Source organism: Manacus vitellinus, unplaced genomic scaffold (genome assembly GCF_001715985.3).
Source record: "Manacus vitellinus isolate BGI_N305 unplaced genomic scaffold, ASM171598v3 scaffold_28_pilon, whole genome shotgun sequence".
Taxonomy (NCBI): Eukaryota; Metazoa; Chordata; class Aves; order Passeriformes; family Pipridae; genus Manacus; species Manacus vitellinus.
The window spans coordinates 8,176,132-8,199,546 of record NW_021940122.1 but is presented as its reverse complement, the minus strand read 5'-3'; the positions used below and the strand labels follow the sequence as shown (position 1 = coordinate 8,199,546).

Sequence of the window (23,415 nt, the reverse complement as noted above, 5' to 3'; positions counted from 1 at the left end):
GAAGCCTGGGGGTTTTTACTTGTAGAGAAGTTGCACTACAGATACTGCAATACTGTTTTGTGTGGTGGCTAGACTAGCAACCTGTTTATTTTTCTTTTTTAAAAGCTGATTGTGTGCATGTGTGTGGTTGGGGGTGTGCGTGAAATGTCATGACATTGGTTGTGATTTGTCTCAGTGACAGAAGGAAACTGTAGTGGTGTTGGTAAGCATAGCTGGATTTGTGAATATAAATTTCAGTCTTTGTGGAATGTGAAAGGATTGGGGCTATCTGTTCTTAGTGTGGAGGTTGGTCAAATATAATGTGAGTGTTTTCTTTATCAGGAGTGGTGGTTGTGGACGAGTTGCACATGCTGGGAGACTCTCATCGAGGATATCTGCTAGAACTTCTCCTGACCAAAGTTAGATATGTTACAGAGAAGGTAGCAAAACGGTGGGTAGACAAGGATGTTTGTCTTTTAATGCTAAATTATGGATGACTCTAAATATTTTGTTCTCTGGGTGATTGGAAATTTGGGTTAGCTCCAGGGTTTTTACGAGAGTGATAACCTAGACTATTTTGGTTAAGATCTCATCATATCACCTCTCAGGGGCCTGCCATTATAGTCAAAACCTCTTTTCCTCATGGTTTTCAATTTATGTGCTACCATGGGATTTATTCTCTCAGGAAAAGAAATAAGGCTGAAGCTTTCATTTACTTCTTTAGCCTATTTAAGTTTTTTTTAAAAACTTTGGATTTTTTTAGAACAGTTTTGCTAGCAGATTTTTTTGGTGTTTCATGGAATGGAGTATTTATCCTTCAGAAATGTTCAGGTATTGTGGAAGAGTGGGCATATTGTTAGCTTGTACATGGTGAATTGGTCAGAAAGCTTAAGAGGATGTGCCAGTAGTCTGCTTAGTTAGCACTGCTCAGGGCAAGCTCTGGTTTTGCTTATAAAATGCGATAGCCTAGTGATTGCATGGTTTCTTGCCTTTAGCACAACTGATTGGACACTGGGGAACAGATTAAATGTTTCAGAAGAGCTTTAGAGGCTTTTAAGAGTTCGGTACCTAGATCCTCAGCAGCAAACTGTCCAGCAGTTCCATAGTGCCCAAACACAAACGAAGGCAAATGGAGAAGAAGGTCTAACCTTCTTAATCTGCAAGGCTTTTGCAGACCCAGCTAAAATTCTGTAGCATATTTTTCTCCTCCTCAGTCAAACAGTGTGTTGTGGAGCTGGAACTTTTTTGATCCTTGAAGGTCAAAAGTTGCTTTAGGAAAAAAAAGGGTCTCAGGTTGCTGTAGGGGCAAAAATCTGCAACCTTGATGACCAAGCTGTACTAGCAAATGCTTGAAGGGCTTGGATTAGAGAGTCTACCTCTCCTCATCTTCCTTATTTCTGTCTCATCAGTGACTGGTTTTTTATACTATGGCTTCTGGGTTATCTTGTTTCTTTGCCAAGTGTTACAACCGACCCCTGAAGGTGAGGTCTTCTAAAAAGATTGTCTGTTTCTGAGCTCATATTGATTTGTCAGACCTTTTATTTTTTAAAGTCTCAATTTATGGCTCAGTGCAATGCAAATGAGTAGTTTTTAAACGTAAGCATAGGAGCATTAAAAAAACCCCAAAACTATTGTGTGGATGTAAAAGCCTGAATTAAAATCTACATTTGGGTATCTAAATTAACAGTTTGTGTTTTCTGACTGTGTTAGGAGTCCATTACTTCTCACTGCCTTTAATGGAAGCTGCTATTCAGCACTTTAAGACCTGAAGCTACTTACATTTTTTCTGAATTTAGGGCTTTGGTTCCCAGATCTAGGAAGACCTTAGTTTAGTATTATTTGTGTTAAAATGGAAACAAAGAGAAGTGTTTTAATTAAGGCATTTAAGCTTAGAAGATTGCAGTGGAGATTAAGCTATTCCTTTATTTCCATGTTTTTGTTAGTGTCAAGGAACTGGTTGATTTATGTATTTGTTTTCAGTTTCTCCAAATAAGCAGTCATTTATATCTGTTGTTACCTAAAGAAGGTTGAGGTTTAGTTTCAAAATGATAAAAAGTTGAATTATCTTGTTATTAATGCATAACATTGTGTTTGCTAAGAGTAGAGTATGGCTTGTTTCTTTGTCAAAAAGTAAAAAAAAGTAGATTTGCATTTTAGAGTCTGGAAGGAAGTAGATTGAGTTAGTTTTTCTGAATTCTGTTTTCCAGAACAGTAGCGAGTGTTGTCACTAACTTTTGTTTTCATTTAACCACTTCCAGAGAGGTGAAGATGACCAGTCCTGGTTTTGGTGGGATACAGATAGTAGGCATGAGTGCTACTCTCCCTAATTTGGGACTCCTAGCCTCGTGGTTAGATGCAGAGCTATACTGTACAGATTTTCGCCCTGTGCCCCTCAAGGAGTGGGTGAAAATTGGCAGCAACATATATGACTCCTCCATGAATTTAGTGCGAGAATTCCAGCCCAAGCTTCAACTGAAGGTAACAAAACTCTGAGCAGTGGCTTTGGGATGACACCTTTTTTGTAATGCTAAAGTTAGAAAGACAGCTCTTGGTATGTTTTTAATTTCTTTTTAAATTCCTGACTTCATTGTTTACTTCATAGATTATGTGCTCCAACTTAGAACTAAACTGTTCTTTTTGTCTTCTACTGACTTAAACAAAAAAAAACCCCAACCCATACCCCCTCATGAACATCCTGACGTTTCTTCAATCTGACTTGAAGACAAGGTTGACTTTGCAGTTTCTGAGCACTTGACAGGTATAAAGAGTTTGATTCTTCCCTTACCCACCACCCTATCTTGTGTCTGGGAATCTACTTCACTTTCATGAATGCAGGTAAGTATTTCCTGCTTAGGCCAAGGAATTTGCATTCAACACTGGGATAATATGTTTGCATTAAAATCTGGTGTTGAACCTTCTTGTGTTAAACTGCTAAATGATCTAATTTTGTCAGTGATTAGAAGGCAGATGTCCATCCTGATTCTTCTGAATCTGTTTTCAGTATTTAGTCCTCTTACACACTTGAAAAGGATATGGAAAGTTAAGGGTAACGTAATACTACAGGATTTTGAAGAACAAAATGGGTAGAAATGGAAAATTTGTCTTCCTACTTGTAGGTTCCTTTTCTGTGAAGTCTCTGAAGGGTGAATATTATCTCTGTTCCTTTGAACTGCTCTGTGTAATACTAGTGTAGTAGTTGGACAGTATGGGCTGAATTCCAGCAATATTTTGAAATATTTTGCACTCAGATCTCGTCCACAAATGTTATCATGTCAGTAGCATGGTGACACAGCAAAGAAAAAGGGTCCCAGAGACAAAAGGAAATGTTTGTGACATGAATATCTGGAAGCTTGCTTTTATGTGGTCATATTGAGAAGGTGATGTTACATCTCCTTTTCTGGATTTTTTTGAAATAGTTGCTGTGGATAGTTACTAAATTAAGTGGAAGAAAGATCTAAATGAGGCTTATGACTCAACAGTTTAAAGGAGTTGGCTTATTTTATAAAACCAGGTGATCTTGAGCTTGAAACCTGTCACTGAACCTTCGGACTTTTGTGTCTCAAACTGTACCAGGAAAGGGAACTTGATGACCTCACCACTTCAGCTGAATTTGGCAGAATCCTTACTGAGCTTTTGATGTGTATATGCAGTTTCTGACATTGTTCCCCTGTTTTCATTTGCATTTTAGTGCTTTTATTTCTTCCTGTATGCCTACATTTTTCTCTTACTCCTTTGGCCTGCTTGCTAGAAGGGAATCTGTCTTAGCCAAGTAAAACAGATCAGTTGCAGGGACTCTCTTAGGATCTCAAAACTAAAAAAGCAAGCTGTAAACAGAAGGGTTTTGAAGGGACATCTGTGTAAGTATCAATAAAAGCCTTCCACTGTGCTCTGAACACTTGCAGTCTTTGGTCAGCAGTGCTTGCTGAGTGCATTTTATTGGGGATACTTAGACTACTACATCTCATGCTTTTAGTTCAGACATCCTAGTTGACAAGTCTTCCCTAGGAGGAGTTTTCCCTCGGGGCTCTTCCTAGTTCTTCACCACTGCTGTTAGCCGTGACATGGAGGTTGCAGTGATTTTTTTGTTCACTGTGTGGCCTTCATTCAGAAGCAGATTTATGAAAGCAAGATGTAAAATGTTACATTTATTCATAGGTAGGTCTAGAACTGTCCTCAAAAATAGGGTCATACTAGTGCTTGAACTTCATAAAGCAAGACAGAAAATAAGATAACAGTGCTCCACCTTCTTTATTTGCTCCCTCTTTCTTGAAGTAGAAGATTCCTACTGAGACACAGAATGACAGCATTTACAAACCTCATTCAATCTGAGAGTGCCTTGAAAATATTTTGTCTCAATTCAGGGAGACGAAGACCATGTTGTGAGCCTGTGTTATGAGACTGTTTGTGGTGGTCATTCAGTCCTGCTTTTCTGTCCATCCAAGAACTGGTGTGAGAAGCTGGCAGACATCATTGCCAGGGAGTTCTACAGTTTGCAACAAGCTGAGAGTAAGAGAAAAGTAGTTTGTAGAAGACTATGGTATGCACAGTGTCTTCAATGAAAATTAATTTTAGTGGAAACTATAAAAATATTTTCCTTCTCAAGGTTCTGTGAAAAACTCCACCCTGGTCCCAGTTGTTGTGGACAGAGAAGGGATCAATGAGGTTCTGGATCAGCTAAAGCGTTCTGTCTCAGGTCTGGATTCTGTGCTCCAGCGTACTTTGCCTTGGGGAGTGGCATTTCATCATGCAGGTATTCCTGAATATCCCGGTCTTGAATTCTGTAATGGTGAAGTTATTTGGGTTCTTTTCACTGTAGGTACCAGCAATTTACCGGTTGCTTTTTGAAGCCTTTAGTAGCTTATGCCTATATAAGCTTTGAGAATCCCACAGTTAGAGGTAAACTTGAAATTCTTTTATTGTGGCTGAAGACTTTAATTCACAAATTGTTATGATAAACCTATGTGTTGTGTTGGATAACAGAAACTTTTAAAATATAACTTAACTGGTTTTTTTTGCAAAATGCCTGAAAAATTAGCTGATTTGCAGCTCAAGCATTTTCAAGTTGTCCCCAAAGCTGTCAGAGTATTTCAGAGCAATTTCCTTCAGCTCGATACTGAAACAAATGAGTAAATAGAGGAAGTATAATAATGGACATAAAAATAAAAGGGGCGTGTACTGTGAACACTTCTGATTAGATATTTTATTTCTTACTTAAGTAGGTAATAGTGTTGCCTGCTGATTCACCTAGAAAAGGGACTGACTGGGAGAGACAACAGTAGCTATGGCATTGATTAGGTAGGAGGAATAATTCCAAATGCTTATGGAATCTGGATTTCTTTCTCAAGAATAAAATTGTCATGAAACCCTGAAGGAAATGTAGAAAGATACATACTAGACCTGTAACCCATAATGGAAATAATGAAGGAGTCCAGAGTCAGGACAGTAGATGAATAAATCCTAGTTCCCTGCTGTTTTCTCATTTTTATTTTATTTATTTATTTATTTATGTATTCAATTGCAGTGCTTGTAGATATGCAGTTAGGAGCTGTTCATCTAGCTACCATGTGTGCAAGCACCTTAGAAAAACTAGTGTATTACTATCAATTGAGTAATAAATACTTAATGATGAAATTTTGGTTCACCTATGGGTCAAAAGAAGTTGACTAAGGTAGTGTTGTGATACTAGTGAATGGCGAATGTTCGTTAAGTTTGTTTCTTCTTCCCCTTGCTTGACAGTAATATTATTAGCTTTTAAATGCAGTGTCACCGTGACAAGGTTCACTAAAAGCCACGTCTCCTCAGGTCTCACTTTTGATGAACGGGACATTATTGAAGGAGCCTTTCGCCAAGGCTTGATTAGAGTCCTGGCAGCAACCTCCACGCTCTCATCTGGAGTGAATTTACCCGCGCGCCGAGTAATTATACGAACACCCGTGTTCGGTGGCAAACTGCTGGACATTCTCACTTACAAGCAGATGGCTGGAAGGGCTGGCAGGAAAGGAGTAGACACAGAGGGTAAGCAGAGTCTTTATTAACATTCTGTAAGGATGGTGTTAACCTGATTAAATCCAGGGCAGTACTTTGCAATTAGTGACTAATCATGATGAATTCCTTTGGTATTCAGTATGATTAAGTTAATCAAGATGAATTTGTTTGGTATTAATTTGTTTGGTATTAATGGAGTAAAAATTGTAATTCCCAGGGGATTCTTTTCACTCCAGGAGACTGACTTTGGTATTTACATGTCAGTTACTTCAGGAACAGGATGTTTTCTTCTTTGAATTCTTGTTAGCTTCCAAGGCTGTGTTGTTCTTTTGCCTTAATTCTGTGATCCCTGGTCAGTTAACTAAAATATTTACAGTTTCAGTGAGAAAATTTACAGTAAACTCTCACTGGGCAGAAATGTAAGAAATGCATTCCAAGTCTACTGTCATAATTTGACAAACTCCTGTTGTCTGAAATTCTAATTTAGATTTATTAAACTTCTGCTAAACTTAACAATGAATTTTATGGATCTTGAAAGTAGCAATGCAACAGAGGACAGGGAAATATGAATAGTAGTTCATAGATAATGTGGCATCTTCTTGCAAACAGTGGCACTGATAGATGTTCAACCAAATAATCCTGCCCGTTATTTTAATTTGCAATGAAAATTTATCTTCATGGATGATGTTTGAAAAAAATTGCATTAAATGAGTATAAACACGATAGAAAATAAGAAGTTCAACAGATGCGGGAAGTGGGATTTGCCCTACTGATGGTTTGATTGGTGCTTGCTGGAACCCTGTGTAAGCAGACTGTTCTTACATTTAGCTTTCTATTTTTGCCAGAGTAGCATAGCAACAGAGCATTTTGCGACCTATATCTCTGTGAGCTATCCCTATGCGTTAAAGAAAAGGGCAGCTGCATGCTGTATTTTGAAATTTTCCAGACTTTGTCATTTGACTGTAGCTGGCAGGTGTAAAATGACATTATTCCTTGAAGTTTCTTCTTTTTCCCCTTGAAGTCGCAATAATTAGTACCCTTTTTGACAGTTCTGATGTGACTGTGTTGTGCACAGTAAGCAGTTGATTTTATGCTGATAAGCTTCATGAATGTACCATTTTTTTCCACTCCACAGAGTCTTTTGGATGAGAACATAAAGCTATGTTGCCAGCTGCTACTCTTTCACAGAGTAGGGAGACTGGAGGACAGCAACTTCAGCTGGAAAAAATGCCTTATGTGGATATGAAATTCAGCTGACAGACAAAAGATAATTGCTCTTGGGTAGAATGCCTCCTCCTCTCCCACCATTGTACTTTTGGGCTGTCTTATGGTTTGATCTTTTAGTTTCTTTTTCTTGGTTTGATGGAAATTTAAAAATATCATCTTAGAGAATGAAATTTGATTACTTTTGCATTCATCAAAATTTTCATGTTCCCAAGGAGAAATAGGTAAAGCTGCTCCATATCGATGAACAAAACTTAGAAATATAATAGGACCTTTATTGTTTTTAATGAAGTTTTGTGCCTGGGTAGCCAGAGCCTTCTGGAGTTTGTCTAATCTGATGCTAACCTACTCTTCGCCTTGCATCTGGAATGGTCAATAAGGAATATTGGAACAGCTCAGTTCCTTTTTTTTTTTTTATTGTTTACTAGATTGCAATTATTGGCTCTAAGTTCTCAGTGGCATCTTGGGAAAGGGTATCCTCCATATCCTCCAAGTCTTGAATAACTGTCAGATAATATAGAGCCAAGGGGATACCCATTTTCTGTTAGATTTTCTGTTAGATTTACCACTCTGAAGAGTCAGAGTTTTCGGAGGGAATTGTAGGTCACATCAGAAACCAAATGCAAAGTGACTGAATGTTCTTAATTGCTAGAATCAAAATAAGCTTTGCTTTCACAAAATAATTCTTACAGGCAGTTGATCTTCTTTACTCTTTGGCTCTGTCAAAAGTACGTGGTCAACAGATGTCAAAGATTTCACCTGGCAGGATAAAAAAATCCAGGACATGTCCTCTGAGTGTGTATTTATCCTGTAATTCATTTATGTAAACATGTTTAAGTTGTATTTTGTTACTCACCTACACTGCATTTATTTATTCTGTTCGTTAAATTTAAGTGCAGTTGTGTTTTCATTACCTCTGGATTTGTTGATTACTTTAGCATTACCACAGCTACAGTTTTATCACAACATTCCTAGAATCTTACTAAGATACCTACTACCAAAATTACCTTGTGTCCAGACTATGTGCATTTAAATCTTAACAAGTTATCATAACCCTATCGTGATATTTATTGTACAGCTAATCCAAATCTAATGCACTCTTCTTAGTCAAAGACAAAAGTGTCCTACCCCTAATTAATTTATCCTGTGCCATTTGGCAAAGCTGCTAACTAACTAGAGTCTCCCAGGGACCTTGTTTCTCTATAAGAGCTTTGTAGAAAAAGTCTCCTGTGTGTGACCACTGTATTTTCCATGGACAGGCTGTACTGTGATCTCATTAAAGGAATTTACCCATTATTTTCATTTTTGTTTCATGACTCTCAGACCTTTTTTGTCTCCCACAGAGTTTCAGTGTTAGAGGTTAACTTAACAATGTCTGATAGAGAATTTTAAGGTAAGATTTATTTAGATGTACTTGCGGTGGAAGCCATTCAGGATACTTAAGATTTTGTGTGTGTGCATGTATATGCATATATGAAAGTTCAGAGAATGTATAGTTACTTAGATTAATAATTTGGCATTTCTGAATTAGTTTGGTATCTGTGTTATTTCAGGACTGGAAGATGATTGAATGAACACAAAATGTCAAAGTGCTTTGCAGCTTTTATGTTTTCCTCTTTTGAGAATTTTGTCAGTTTAAAAATGTAGCAAAGAAGAAAAATTGATGCCACTGTGTATTATAGTTCCAATCAATTCCAGAACAAGAAGCAAGACTGGTTCAGCAGAAAAGCAGATGCACAGAGAGGCTGTGAAATCTCTTAGCTGATTTGGCAGGACCCTCACTAGCCTAATGTAACTTTGAAGCTTGCTCTGCTTTTAGTTCTTAAGTATTACACATCTGTGGAGTTCTTAAATAGCAATTCATATATGCTGTTCAAGGTTGCACTGGTTTTTCTTTTCTTTTGTTACTCGGCTTTTTGGAAAATAACTACAGTTTTCCCTTCCAATAATATCTCCTTGATGAAATGGGTGCAGCTATTAGAGTGCTAAGATGCAGTACTAAGATCATTGATGTTTTTGTATTTTTTGTTTTTCTTTTCCAATAGGTGAGAGCATTTTGGTTTGCAAGCCCTCAGAAAGATCAAAAGGAACTGCTCTGCTTCAGGGATCTCTCAAGCCTGTTTGCAGCTGTTTGCTTAGAAGAGAAGGGGAAGGTGTTGCTTCTAGCATGAAAAGAGCAATACTTGAGGTACAGGACACATGGAGAGGGATTAGAACTGTGCTTGCACTCTTGTAAAATGCTTTCTTTTGTGACACCATCAAATGTTTTCTGTGCACTTTCTTTTTCACGTGTTTCCTCCCTTGCCAGACCAAGCATCTTCAGAAGAAAATCATTTAGGTCTGCCAGCTTCCTTCAGTATTCAGCATTTTGTCTGGAATGTTTCTCTGCTTGCTGCAGATTAGGATGTGAGCACACTCAAACAAGGGTTACTAAGCTTTGCTTTTGCATTTAGATGCACCCCTTAGGCAGAAATAAGTGTAATTCTTAAACTTCATGTGTGACCTGACATTCTTAACTGGAGGATGCTTGCAAATTACTGATCCTAGAGGCTTTATAGACTGAATTGGGCTGTAATGAAATCTGTAGAACCTTGTAGGGTCCCTTATTTCCCCCTTCAATTTACCTACCTCTTTTGCACAGAAATGACTGAAATTTTATTAATACATTTTTGATGAGTAAACAGGTGTGGTACCCAATTTGCTTCCCCTAGCCTATCCTCCTCTGTAGGGTTCCTATAGAAGTAAAAAGGGCCAAAAGGATTTTTTTCCACGTAAGTGAGTTTATGTGGTTTTTTCCCAAAGTTGCTTTTGGGCTTGAACCTAGATTAGATGCAGGACTCTCTAAATACAGTTTGTTTGCTATATTTCTACTGTCTTACAAAAACTGCTGTGAAACTTAGAACTTGGTTGTGATTCCATAGATTTTGAATTTTTAGCAAACCATTTTTAGCAAAGCATTTTTATACATAAAATCTATCTGAAAGATGGGAGTTTCCTTCAGGTGTTGTTTCTTTGTCACATGGAAAAAATCCATTGAAACCATGAAAGAAAGTTTATAGTTAAACACCTTGCTTATCTCGAGGAAGACACACAGATGGAAATGGCACACAAGGAAAGAGCAGCTGTGTGAAAAACAAAACCAAACCAAAATCCAATGGGAAAAAATCAGTCTCAATCAGGAAAACAATAATGGGGTATAGCATTTACATTTATTAAGAGAAAATGTCAGTATACTGAAAAGCCTTGGGAGAACTCCTCCTTAGTTTGCTTTTTGTCTTCAGAAAATTGCAGCTTGTGTTCTAACATATGAAAAATATTTCACAGTGTTGGCTAAGCAAAATGCCTAGGGCTAGTCTCAAATCTAAATTGCTGCTATGTGTATGTCCACTTTCAAAATAAGATTTTATAATTAATTCTTTCCCATAGATTACTCTCTTACTTCTACCTAAAGTGACTGGGTTCTTGCCAAGAAAAATCTTTACGGTTGGCTGTTGCTTTGCCTTATATTCCCCTCTCGTCCTGGTTCTTTAAAACTTAGATGATGGATCAACCTCTTTGATTCTCCAATCTGATGTTCTATGCTACTGTGTCTCTAGCAACATGAACAAGTAGTTTTCTTCAACAGATCATAGTGGGGGGAGTGGCCAACACTCCAGATGATGTGCAGACATATGCTTCTTGCACTCTGCTTGCATCCAGCTTGAAAGAAAGCAAGTGGGAAAATGAGAAAGAACAAGATAAAGCACAGGCTGGACCTATCGAGGCTTGTGTGGCATGGTTGCTGGAAAATGAATTCATTCAGGTTCTGGACTCTGGCAATGATGTGAAAGGTAACGTTGGTGTTCTTCCCGGTGACTGCAGTTAGTTTTGATTCAGTAAATCTTCTGCAGCTGGGTAGATGTTCAATGTAACTTTATAATAAGGACTTCTGTGCATTTTCTATTTATTTTAAAGAATCATGTGTATCAAGATTTTTTTTTAGCTTTCCAGTGGGTGTTTTTGTACCTGCTTTAGCATATTTTGCATGCATGTGTTCTTGGAAGGCACATCACCTGCACACCACCTCTAAGACTGATGCGTCTTAGTCTACAAGTTCCCCAAATATCTTTAAACAAAGCATGCTTTAACTACAGGATTTGTGTACATTTACTGTAAACTAGGATTTTTGTCTTTCTGGAGAAGAACCAGTACAGTCTAAGAGAGTGCAGGTCTTTTCTAGAACTGCTTGATGTACATGATTGCACTTTTCCCTGATTTTGGCTATTTTCTTAAAATGGCTAAGGATGAGACTCTTACAGTAGTAGTAAGAATCCCCATTACAGGTTAATTTGTAACTCTTTAAAGAAAAGATAATAGGAGATATGTAGTGTTCCTAAGAAAGAAATGGTCAAAATGGTAACTTCTAGGCAGGATGGCAGATGGGACTCCAATGTTTTTTGTTCAAATAACTATTACAACTGTTAGTCTGAGTAGTTAGAGGGATCTGAACTTGGGATCTGACCTCTGAAAAAAGCTAGTTAAACCTTTTATTATTTCCATTTTTCTGTCTTCAGAATGGAGAAATACACTATTTTTTGAAAAAAACAGTTGGAAAAAGTTAGTAGAGTTGGTATCTCTCAAATGCATTGCAACCCGAAAATGATATATAAACTTGCACTTAAATGTTTTTCTATGTGATTCCTTTTTTTTTAAACAGCAAAGGTTTATCACCCAACACATCTTGGCTCAGCTACTCTTTCCTCTTCTCTTTCACCAACTGAAGCCATGGAAATCTTTGCTGACCTGCAGCGAGCTATGAAAAGCTTTGTTCTGGAGAATGATCTGCATATTGTCTATTTGGTAGGTTCCTCATTCTGTGTCTTGTATTTTGTACTGCCAAAACTAAGGAAAGGAGAGACAGCACAATGCAGAGTTCTTGAAGGCTCTATGAACATAGTTGGGTTTTCTTTGTGTGTGCTTTGTTTAGCTTATCCTTCATGAAGAAAAGTTTCTAAATAGAATGTTCTTCAGAACTAGTTTGTTCCCATATTGTGTAGGCAGGTACTGCGTGCCATCTAAGCCCATTGTTGTCACTCCTGACTTTGTAAGATTTCAGAACTTCACAAGTTTTAAGCCTAAGATAATGGTAATTTTTCCAAGACACTTGAAGTTGATGAAACAAATTGGTTTTGTTGTGTGTTTGGCATCAGCAGGCTTAATCTCATATTAGTTTTGGAGGCTCAGAAAATTTTGGGGGTTTTAGTATCTATTTTTCCTGCAAAAAGCCTCAGAGAGCTACACTACTTTCTTCCTGTGGGTGGGCCTTTCTTCAGTAACAGTGAAATTCATCTCTGATTTAATTTACTTGCCTGGTGATGCTGCCAGGGCTAAAGGAAGGAGTGTGATAAATCTTGTGAGGGGAAAGTGTCCAAAGTGTGTCAAGATTTATGAGCATGAACACTTGAAAAGCTAAGCAATGCTATTTAAGACCTTTGGAGAGGAAGCCACAAACCTGTGAAGATTAGTGAGGAAGCCAGATGGAGTTGCAGTGAACAACATAGGATTTGTGGCTGCCAGAGGCCCACCATGCAATCATCATCCTAAATTTGACAGTCGTCTTCAGCCTTCTTAAGTGTAAAGTGTATTCTCTTTATCAGAATGACAAATCAAAGACAAAATTTGGGCATCTTGTCTGAAAAAAAATATTCACTTCAAGAAGAATGTGCTTGCAATTACAGAAATTGTTGAGCTGGGGGATGGGGGAGGCAAGAGACTGAGGGTACCTGCCTCTGCTTGCTGTGTTCATCCTAGTTATGGACTGATACTGACAGAGTTTTTTTTTTCTACTTGTGCCCCATGTGTACTCGTATCTCTGTTTTAGAGGACCACATTATATTTTGTTCTGTTTCTATTAGGCAAAATGAACTCCTTTGTGTTATGCACCAGTGAATTTTTTCCCTGTTTGCATCTCCAAAACAGAAAAAAAAGGAAGAAATTTGGTCATGTCCTGGGGTAGAGGCAGTGATGGCAATATATTTTTATGCTGTACTTTTTAATTGCAGCAGCTTGTCTAATGTTATTTTAAATTGAATACCCTGTTGAAAAAATGTTCTTGAGATTCTCTTCTGTTAAGCTACCCTAAAACACTTTCTTGCAAGGCTGTTCGTTTTCAAGGGCAAAGGTTTGTTTTATTTTGGTGGCTTTTTAAATTTTTTTAGGACTTGATCTTCATGTATTCCTCATGGACTACAGGGAGTTTGTCTGCTATAATGCTTTTTAACTCTCTTAAGCTTGAATCTTTTACTTGTGCAAATATGAAACTGAATTCCAAGACCTTCTGTTTTAGGAAAGTTGGTTAAAACAAATAAGTATTTGCCAGACTAGGAAAAGAGTTTTATTTAAAGGAAAAAAAACCCACCATAACAAAAGCCCAGTAAACAAAAAAAGACAATCCCCCACTTTAATAACTCTTATTCTTCTCAGTAGATATAGGGACATGGATGATTTGCAGTTATATAGGCATCTGGTGTTCTGTATCATGTTAAATGCTCCCCAAGAACTGTTAGTTCTTTCAAAATAATTAATCTTGCTTTATACTGATCTGGATGTGAATAAATTTTATCTCCTCATACTGAAACTTACTCTGTGCTGACTGAACCTTTAACTGAATTGGTTTTATGTCTAAAAGTGTGTGAATGGTCTGGATGGCTTTTTTGTTAGTTGTTAATAAAATTGACATTTCTTGTACTCCAGGTAAATGAAAGCTTCAGCAAGTTCTGACAAAATCTTTGTCCTTCTTGCTTTACCAAATGCTGTGGTGGTGGTTAGTGTGGTTACTAGTGGTTTTAAGAGGTTGACAGATATTTGTAAATTTTATTAAAAAAAGAATAAAACGTTGTTTTGTTAAAGGAGAATGAAGATAGAGATTAAAAATTGTTCAGTGTCTTGGATTTAGGTAGTAATCTGACAAAGATTCCAAACTGTTTAATTGTTAGAGTACCTGTATGAGTCAGATCTCATCGGTACAAATATTAAAAAATTATGTTAGAAGAGGTTTTACTTTCTTTATCATACGTAGTTATGACTCAGTGCCTCTACGTAGTGTGTAGGATGCTCTAACCGCTTTCCCTAGGTTTTATTTTTGTTTACCCAGAGCTCTGTTCTGTTTGTTTCTCTGAAATAGATTTTTTATTTTTTTTAGGTCACCCCAGTGTATGAGGAGTGGACCACAATTGATTGGTACCAGTTTTTCTGCTTATGGGAGAAGCTTCCTGCCTCAATGAAACGTGTGGCTGAGCTGGTGGGGATTGAAGAAGGCTTTCTAGCTCGTTCTGTAAGAGGCAAAATCATAGCTAAAACAGAGAAACAGCACAGACAAATGGCCATCCACAAAAGGTAGCCATAGAATGTGGGTGTCAATGTGCAAACACTAGAGGCTATAACATTTGTGATGGACAGGCTCTGTGTCTATTTTCAGGAACTGGCTCTCTTTCTGAGTGAGCTGATAGCTCGGAGAACCTGGACCTGGTTTGCTCTGGTCTAAGAACATTGCTGGCACAAGATGTTTGTGCTGTTGTTTTTGGAAGCCATCTTCTCTGTTTCTTTTGTGTGCTCTTCTGTCCTATGCTATCATGGTGCATATTGCCATGTACAGTAATGTGCCCTGGATGACAATTTTATTTCTACATGTGCTTCTTCAACAGGTTTTTCACCAGTCTTGCCCTTCTGGATTTAATCAGCGAGGTTCCCTTAAACGATATGACCAAGAAATATGGCTGTAGTCGTGGCCAGCTTCAATCCTTGCAGCAGTCTGCTGCCACTTATGCAGGTGAGTTGTCTGGGTAAAATACCTGAGGAGTCTTAGGTTAGTCAGGGTTTTTTTTTTGCTTCCAGATATGAGGCTAAGATAGCCACGGTGTAGTACTAATAACAAACAGTCCTGTAACACCTCTTACGGATTTATAGCTTAACCTGTGGTTGCCCCTGCTATGAGATGGAACCACAGAGTGTGCTGTGGGAAGGGGGTCAGCTGAGTGGAATCAAGCAATCCTGTAGCATGCTGAGGAAAATCTGTGGAAATCATCTGTGTTCAATAGTAAAGATGTAAATAGTTACACGTCTGTTCTAAAACTTTGCTCTATCAGGAAAGAGAAGCTTTCAGCTTTGGGTAAAGGTTGGGGCCTCTGAGATGGAACATGGCTTTCTTCTAGTTGCAAAATTAATTGACTGGAAAGTAAAAGGTTATAGTTTTCAAAACAGAGTGAGTAGTTTCTGGGTCATTTGTCACCAGATCACAAGAGGTCAGATAGCTGCCACCTTTAACTTAACATCCTTAATCAGGCTGTGTAGGAGTAGAAGTATCAGCCCACCATGTCACCGAGATATTTTTTTCTATTGCCTAAGTCCTCCATTACTCCCTAAGTGGGTTTTCAATTTATAAGACAGTTTTAGCTCAACTTGCGAAACCCTATGTGTGGGTTGCAGCATGAGTCAAAGCCCCAAAATGAAAAGGTCACGCCAACTGATGCAGAGTAGTTTAAATTAATTCTGGTCGTTTAAATAACTTTTTGTTGTAGCAGTTTCATAATTCTCTATTCCCAGTATTAATAATTTTCACAAAAATAATTTGGGAAGTAATATGAACTGTTGACATGACATATAGTTAAGAGAGATGATAAAAGTTGTATTCTATAATCACTATAAAAATAGTGAGGGACGCCATGTCTTTTAGTTATTTTCATATTCTGTAGATTCAATCTGTGAGAATGCAACTGTGTTTTTCCAGCTCTTTTCCTTCTCCCATGCACTGGGGACAGCAGTTGTAACCTTTATCATAGGCTTTGCTATCTCCTGTGATGCTCTCAGTAACTGAAGTTATGTAATCCACAATTTGCTCTTATGGACATCAGTGCTGGCCTTCCTCAAAGATCTGTGGCTTCTTTTAGTGCCTCTCATCACTGCTTTTTCTGTTGCCTTTTTTTCAGTGTGGTTGTTTCATAGGACTCCTGTTCCAGGATGTACATGTTTCACACTTTCAAGATCAGCATCTTTGTAAAACCAGTGTCATTCAGAATTTTTACCTCACTGATAAACTAGTTCTGCAAGATCAGCTCCTAGTCATAGTTGTAATAGGCATGATTTAGTTTCTATAAGTAATGGGAAGGTGGGAAATGCAAAGTGAGTACAAGTTCAGACTGGGGGGTGGGGAGTGAATCCAGCTTAGTAGGACTGGAGCTGGAGTTAAGACACTGATGTAACTTTTGTGTTCCAGGAATGATAACAGTTTTCTGTAATCGACTGGGCTGGCACAACATGGAGCTGTTGCTCTCTCAGTTCCAGAGTCGCCTCACTTTTGGAGTTCATAGGGAGCTTTGTGACCTGGTACGAGTATCTCTGCTGAATGCACAGCGTGCCAGGACACTTTACAGTGCTGGCTTTGTCACTGTGGCTGATCTTGCTAAAGCCAGTCCTGATGATGTGACAGCTGCTCTGAAGAATTCAGTGCCATTCAAAAGGTGAGAAATCAGTAAGTCCGGAAGTCAATAAAAGGAGTTTGTTTGTAGGGTGAAGGATTACAAGATGAAACCTGTGGTAAAATATGGCAACCTTTAGGACTTCGTGCCAAACGTTAGAATTAGCTTGTAGGTCTCTGTGACTGATCACAGTCATTCCATGATTATTTTGAAATTAACAGAAACATGTTTTATTTGTAGCCTAAGTTTTTGAGACCTAAATTTTCTTCTTATTCCTCTTTTCAGTGCACTACTTAGTCCTGGATGAATTGTTAATGCTTTCTAAGGAGCTTTTGCTGCCTCTAAAAAGCAGCTGCACCATATGATCAAAGTAGTTTGTGATTTATTACTGATTATCTTTTGAGATTCTCTTGTGATTTTCATGTTAATGTAGTGACAAGCTTCCTTGATCAAATACCTGTGGGACTGTGCTGTAGTAATTGTCTGGTTTATGCTCCTAAAGTTTCCTTTCTTTGGAAAACAGTTCATGGAGGAGACCTGCATTTTGCCCTAGCAGGGAGTTGGGACTTCTAGGGTACATGTTTGGACACAGAAACCTGGCAGTACTTCTGGGGTATGCAGCCAGTAGTATCTTTCATTGACATCCGTTCACATTTAGAAAACTGAAATACTTATTTCCAATTAAGTTCTTTCCCATTAAGTGCATTATATTTTAGATAGAGTGCTTCTGTGAAGGAAGCTGTGAAGCCATTGAAATGGGAGCAAAAGAGAGTAGTACCAGCTTCTTCTGTTTTTGTTATTTTTTGCATGAATGTTTACATCTGTCTGTTACCTTTCCCATAGTGTTCGTAGGGCTGTGGATGAAGATGAAGAATCGGCAGAGGAGCGTCGGACTGTGCGCAGCATCTGGATGGCTGGAATGAAAGGCTTAACTGAAAGAGAAGCAGCTTCTGTCATTGTGGAGGAAGCCAGGAGACTTCTGCAGCAGGATTTGGCACTGATGGGAGTGCAGTGGAACCCAGAGTCTTTTCTTGAGACTGATACATCCTCTATGATCAGCAGTGAGTCAGAATTGGAAGACAGACTGCATAGGTCAGATGGAGAGGAGTCTGCTGAGTCTTCAAGGGTGTTAAACAAAAAAGAGTTTAGAGTTCAGCATTGTAATGGCCTTGGTTTGCAGACTGGAAACTTATCAAATATTAAAAAGGGATATAAAAGACGGCTAAGCAGTAGCACAGAAAATTCCAGGTGTGAGAATGAAATCCCAGGCAAGAAACAGGCTCGAGCAGAGGAAGGCAAGGGTGATATTGTGTACAGTGCTAAAAAACTGCCAAATACATGCACGGGTAATGAAAACAGGGAAGGAATTTCTCTAATGAAAACCAAGATAGATTCCAGGACAGCCATCCCAGAGCATCTTACTGAACAAGGAAAGACACCAACATCGAGAACAAAGTCTTCAGCCTCTAGATTGATTAAAAGCACAGATGTGCATTTAAACTGCACTAGGAACAAAAATACCTCTTCAAAACTGCGGAGGTCAGTTCTTGAAGGTTCAAATATACTTAGCATAGACATACAAAATCCACCTGCTTTCCAACCCACCATCTCTACAGATAATTTTTTTTCAAACCGAAATAATAAGGAATTTATGGAAACAGATTCTTTAACTCATGAAGTCTCAAATTCTGTGCAGATGGACAAAATAAAGATTGGGAGAAAAGATAAAATGGAAGCATTATTTACAGAGCCTACCACCAGTAATGAAGGCATACCTAAGGAGAGAGCACGTTTGCAGGCATCTGTTATGTTGCAGGGTACTCCACACACCAGTGTGGAGACACATAATATTATAGGAAGTAGAGTCATACCCGGTAGTGCTAGGACACAGAGAAATGAAAATAATGATTATAAGCAGAATAAAATTAATAGAACTCAAACAGATGTGAGCTGTGCTGAGGCTAGGATTGATAGGCAGCAGATGGCTTTAGACACAGATCATGGTAATGTAACTGCGAGCTGCTCTGGAAGTGGACATGTCCATTGTGACAGCAGGATACAGAAACCTGTTCATTTTTGTCCTAGTGAGGATAAAAACTGCAATATTCAGATTCAGAATGGTGGCAAACATGGGAGTGAAAAGCCCAATGGAATATTACAAGCTGGAACATTGCAGAAAGGCAACAGTCATCCCAAGGTTTTTCTGAAAGAGTTTCTAGGAAAATACAGAGGTGTTTGCAATGCAGATGATGTTCAGAATGGTCCAGCCTCTGATATGTTTTCTGACTCTAGAGACTTTGAAGACAGTTTCCAGTTGGATACTCAAACTGAGATGATAATAAAACAGGAGATAGCAGCTGGAATCACAGGACAGCAGGGAATAGAAGGTTCGGAGCTGGCAGCAATACCACGGCAGGAAATCTCCAAAAACCTAAGCAGTTTATGGACTGAGAATGCTACTGATGAAAGGGTGGCTGCAACAGCTAGGAAACTGAGTTTATCAAGTCTTATCACAAAAAATAACATTACCAAAAACATAACTCAGCACTGCAGTAATCAAGTTTTGGAGTCTGGAGCCCTTAATTTACAGCCAATAGTGAAGGAAATAGAATCTGCACCTTGCCTTAAAGAAAGTGATTTCTCAGTGACTGACTCACAGCTACACAGTTTTCTACAAGATTACCAGACCCAAAATTCTGTGAAAGGGGAGAATGTGTCTAAAGACCTTAATAAAGCAAGCTCCCATTTTGGAAGGGAACACATTGTACAAATAGAATGCCACCCTGTCCCTGAAGCAAGCCTAAATATGAGTGATAGCTTGCTATTTGATGATAGCTTCAGTAATGTCACTGACCTTTCAGCTGTTTGCATCATGGAAGCTGACAGAAAGGACCCTGTGGAGAAGCCAGAAGCTTTGCTTCCTCCAGATGGTCTTTTGCAGAATCTAAGACCTGTTCAGAATAAATTTGATGTCAGCAGCAAACAAGAACACGAGAATCCTGCACAGTGTAACAATGTTTCTCTAGCACCCTCTGATACAATAGCTGTAGGTTTAGGTCATGGAAACTCCCCATCTTTTCTGAAAGATCTTCCTTCTACCTTTCAGGGTCAGTCAGGATTAATAAACCCAGTGATTTGTAACAATGACCCCAGACCGAAGGATTTAGTAGGAGATCAAGGTGAAAAGCTCCAGAGAAGCCAGCAAACTTTAGATAAGAAACCCCATCCAGTGGTATGGACTGACTGCTCATTTGAACTAAGCCCAGGATTGCAGGATGTGTTAGACAAATGGCCTAGTCCCTCAAACATTGAACCAGTTTCAGTAAGTTCCTGTTTGAAAGGAAAGTTAGTTTCTCCTATTGTTAATCAAGAACCAGATCTAGTTTTTGAATCTGACTGTTGTAAGCCAGAGCCTTTGCCCACTTGCCAGGATTTAAAAAGCTCTTTCAAGGTTAAAGAAAACAAAACAGAAAACTTGCATCTTCAGAAAACAGATGTCATAACACTTCAGCTCAAGGGAAGCAGCAGAATGTCCTGTCCTCCATCAGATAATAACAATGGGTTTATTCCTCCAACACCTCCCAAAGAACTTTTCCCAAAGAGTTCTTTTTCTCTTTCTGTGAAATCTACAAGGAAGAGGCAAGTCATTTGCAAGAATGAAGGACAAATGATTCAGCCACAGCAGAATAGTGAGGGCAATGCAGGGCAGCAGGTAAAAACACTCCAGGTCAGTACTGGGAGTCTAGACCCAACTGAGACTGATGAGATAAAAGATGATTCTGCTATAGACCAAGGCTTTTCACTGCAACTATCTCAGGATGTTTTTCCTCTTGTTCCCTTGAGTGCTGAAAGTTTCACTATTATTGATGTAGCAAGCAACAAAGCACTTTTCCAGACTTTCGTTGCAGAATGGAAGGAAAAAAGCAGATTCTCCATCTCAGTGGCATGCGAAAGAACAAAATGTCTTTTGTCTCCCAAATCAGCAATTGGCGGCAAATTCAAAAAAGGTCAGTTCCCTGTTCCAGTGCAGTATTTTGTGAACAGTAGGGTGGCAGGAGTAGAGAAGGAAAGAGTTTGCAAAAGGGGGGGAAATTACTGATATTACTGATATTACAGAATCACGTGATGTTTGGCATTGGAAGAGTCCTCTGGAGATCATCTAGATCACCCCCTTTCTAAAGCAGATTCACCTAGAGCAGGTTGCACAGGATTGTGTCCAGGCAGCTTTTGAATATCTCTGGGAAAGGAGACTCCACAACCTCTATGGGCAATCTATTCCAATGTTCTGTCATCCTCAAAGTAAATAGGTTTTTCCTCATGTTCAGGTGAAACCACTCATTTAGCATCCCTTCCAAATTCTGACCTTTCCTAGCAACCTCTTCAAGAGTTGAGACAGAAATATATTCCCTCCTTCCACTCTGAAAAGCAGTTCACGTTTGTCAAAAATATATTTTGATAGTTAAGGAGTGTTGTTGTTATGGCAATATGACAGCAATGAATCTAACTGCTTAATCTTGTCATTTTAAAGGAAGAGTATGTTTATAAAGCAGCAGCAAACTGCAGCATATCAATACTTTTTGGGGAAAAAATGAAGCAATATTGCAACAATCCAGAGACTGATCTGAATTTCACATATGCTTATATTGAACCGAGTTTACATTTTACAAATTTGAAAATATTTAACCTTGGTTCAGAAGCAATCACAGAAGTAGCACAGCTCAGTGGAGCCCCTGAACAATCTGTAATGTTTAGTGGTAAATGTAATATCCATTTTATAATATACAAAAACTTGTTTATGACATGGTGCACGTGATAAAAGGACTGCACAACAGAGAACCATTTCAATATTAGATACACAATGAGATGTTAATATTCAGATACTCTCACATACCAACAAATGGCTAATACTTCTTTACCGTCTCCAAGGACCTATCAAGGAAATGCTTGACATCAGTTCTCCATCCTTTACTAACACTCAGCTCCTTTGTGTTACTGAGACTAACAATATTCAGTTTTAGACTCAGCTGTATGTATTTACATTTCCAAGATCCTGTTTATGAATGCCATTTTATAATTATAACTTGAAATTATGTCTTTAGCGAGTTCTCCTCAGCAGATGCAAGTTAAAGATGATGGGTTTCCTGTCCAAGGCTATGAAGACATCTTGGTAGTTGGACTGGCAGTGTGCTGGGGTGGAAAAGATGCCTACTATATCTCTTTGCAGCAGATACAGGACCAGACTGGTAAGTGAGTGGACAGGCTGTGCTAGGTTACATGACACTGCATTTCAAGAAAGTACCTTCAGCAGATAGATTCTTGGCAATGTTGTGAGTGCTCTGAACCCAACCCTGTTGTGTGATGGAGTAATTTAGCTGTTGTAAATGTTTAAACACCATTGAACATGTTGCTGTGGATGTACCTATACTGCTATGTAATAAGGCCAGGTAATTGGCTCAGACACTGGACTGTGAGCATGCATGTGGCTAAAATGTTAGCTTACACTCATGTTCTCTTTATCTTATTTGCTTTTCTCTTTCAATCTCTTCCAATTTTTTGCTCTTCAGAACAAGTCTGACACTTGAATGCTGAACATAGCCCAATCTGTGCTAAGTGGCCCTGTGATTAGGGTTTGATTCCTGGCTATCCTTTGTTGTTAGTACAGACACAACGTAATGCTTTTGGGAGCCTTGTCTGGTTTGATAAAATATGTAATGTCAGTATAGATATATTGTTATTTGTTCATACTTAAACTGTAGTTTTTGTACTTTAGGTGATTGCATACAAGATTTTCTCTTGCCTTTCTTATCACACAGTGGGTAAAAAGATGGTTTTTGCTTGTATTTCCTGCCTTAGAAATCAGTATGAGTTTGGCACCACCACCTTTGGACAAAAGCCTGTCTGTAACAGAGAGACTATATCATCTGCAGCTGTATCTGCAGAAGAAGCCCAAACAGGAGCGGTCACTTATCATGTATGACTTCATTCAGCACTACAAAACTCTGCTGATGGCTTGTGGCATCTCCTTGGAAGGAAGTTTTGAGGACCCAAAGGTTTGCAGGATTAAGAAATTTAGCTTGGGTAAAACTACTAGTTTAAACACACCAGTGAAAAGATAAGAGTACCTTCTGGTATTTTCCTTCTGTTATTTATGTTTGAATGTGCACACCTGTCAGAGGGTTTAGTGAAATTTTCTTTCTGTGAGAAATCTTGAACAATATTTAGAGGACATTTGCTTTGCTATGTGGGTTTGATTGTACCTGCAAGAGAAACAAAGGAACAGTGAGAGATTAACATACTATTCTTTTATACCTTGCTTGGGTGGGGAAGATGAAGATAAATCTCTCCCCTGTCTCAGTGAACAGGCTTAACTCTTGTTTTGTTCCAATAAGAAGCCTGGGACTGAAATGTCAGAAGTGCTTCTGGTCAGATTATTGCTTCTGAGAACAGGAGACTTGGTAAGCAAAAGATTTACACGCCATGTGTATGGGCCACTTTGCTACCATTATTTTCTCAAAAGAAAATAAAGTTTACATGTAATTTTAAAAGGAACTATTTGTAACTCAAATGAAATACTAGATTGAGGTAAAAGCACCTTCTTGTCCATGTTAGGAAAAACTCTAGATGCGGAGAAATTTCTATTGATTTTTAAAGTTTTGCCTCACACATAGACTGAATAGCATCATGGTAATATTCAACTCTGCAGGTAAGTTGCTAATGTGTTCAACACAAGTACAAACATAGATTTTTTCATATTGAGACATAGTTTTAGAATAAA

The 23,415-nt window shown here is 38.5% G+C and overlaps 1 protein-coding gene across 3 annotated transcripts in view; it reads left to right on the top strand.

Moving 5' to 3' along the window:
• The window catches only part of POLQ (DNA polymerase theta), a 48,989-nt gene that overhangs the window by 6,572 nt on the left and 19,002 nt on the right, over positions 1-23,415 (top strand). For 2 of the 3 annotated variants that reach the window (XM_018074718.3, XM_018074719.3), the window contains exons 4-17: positions 322-430; positions 2,238-2,457; positions 4,341-4,485; positions 4,583-4,729; positions 5,782-5,994; positions 9,234-9,376; positions 10,814-11,018; positions 11,885-12,027; positions 14,369-14,562; positions 14,871-14,995; positions 16,439-16,682; positions 17,484-20,647; positions 21,740-21,883; positions 22,494-22,690. In XM_018074718.3, the coding sequence (XP_017930207.3) occupies positions 322-430; positions 2,238-2,457; positions 4,341-4,485; positions 4,583-4,729; positions 5,782-5,994; positions 9,234-9,376; positions 10,814-11,018; positions 11,885-12,027; positions 14,369-14,562; positions 14,871-14,995; positions 16,439-16,682; positions 17,484-20,647; positions 21,740-21,883; positions 22,494-22,690 (5,393 nt within the window). Of the gene's footprint in view, positions 1-321; positions 431-2,237; positions 2,458-4,340; positions 4,486-4,582; positions 4,730-5,213; positions 5,275-5,781; positions 5,995-9,233; positions 9,377-10,813; positions 11,019-11,884; positions 12,028-14,368; positions 14,563-14,870; positions 14,996-16,438; positions 16,683-17,483; positions 20,648-21,739; positions 21,884-22,493; positions 22,691-23,415 lie in introns of those variants that run through there. The other variant, XM_018074720.3, reaches the window with a different exon arrangement.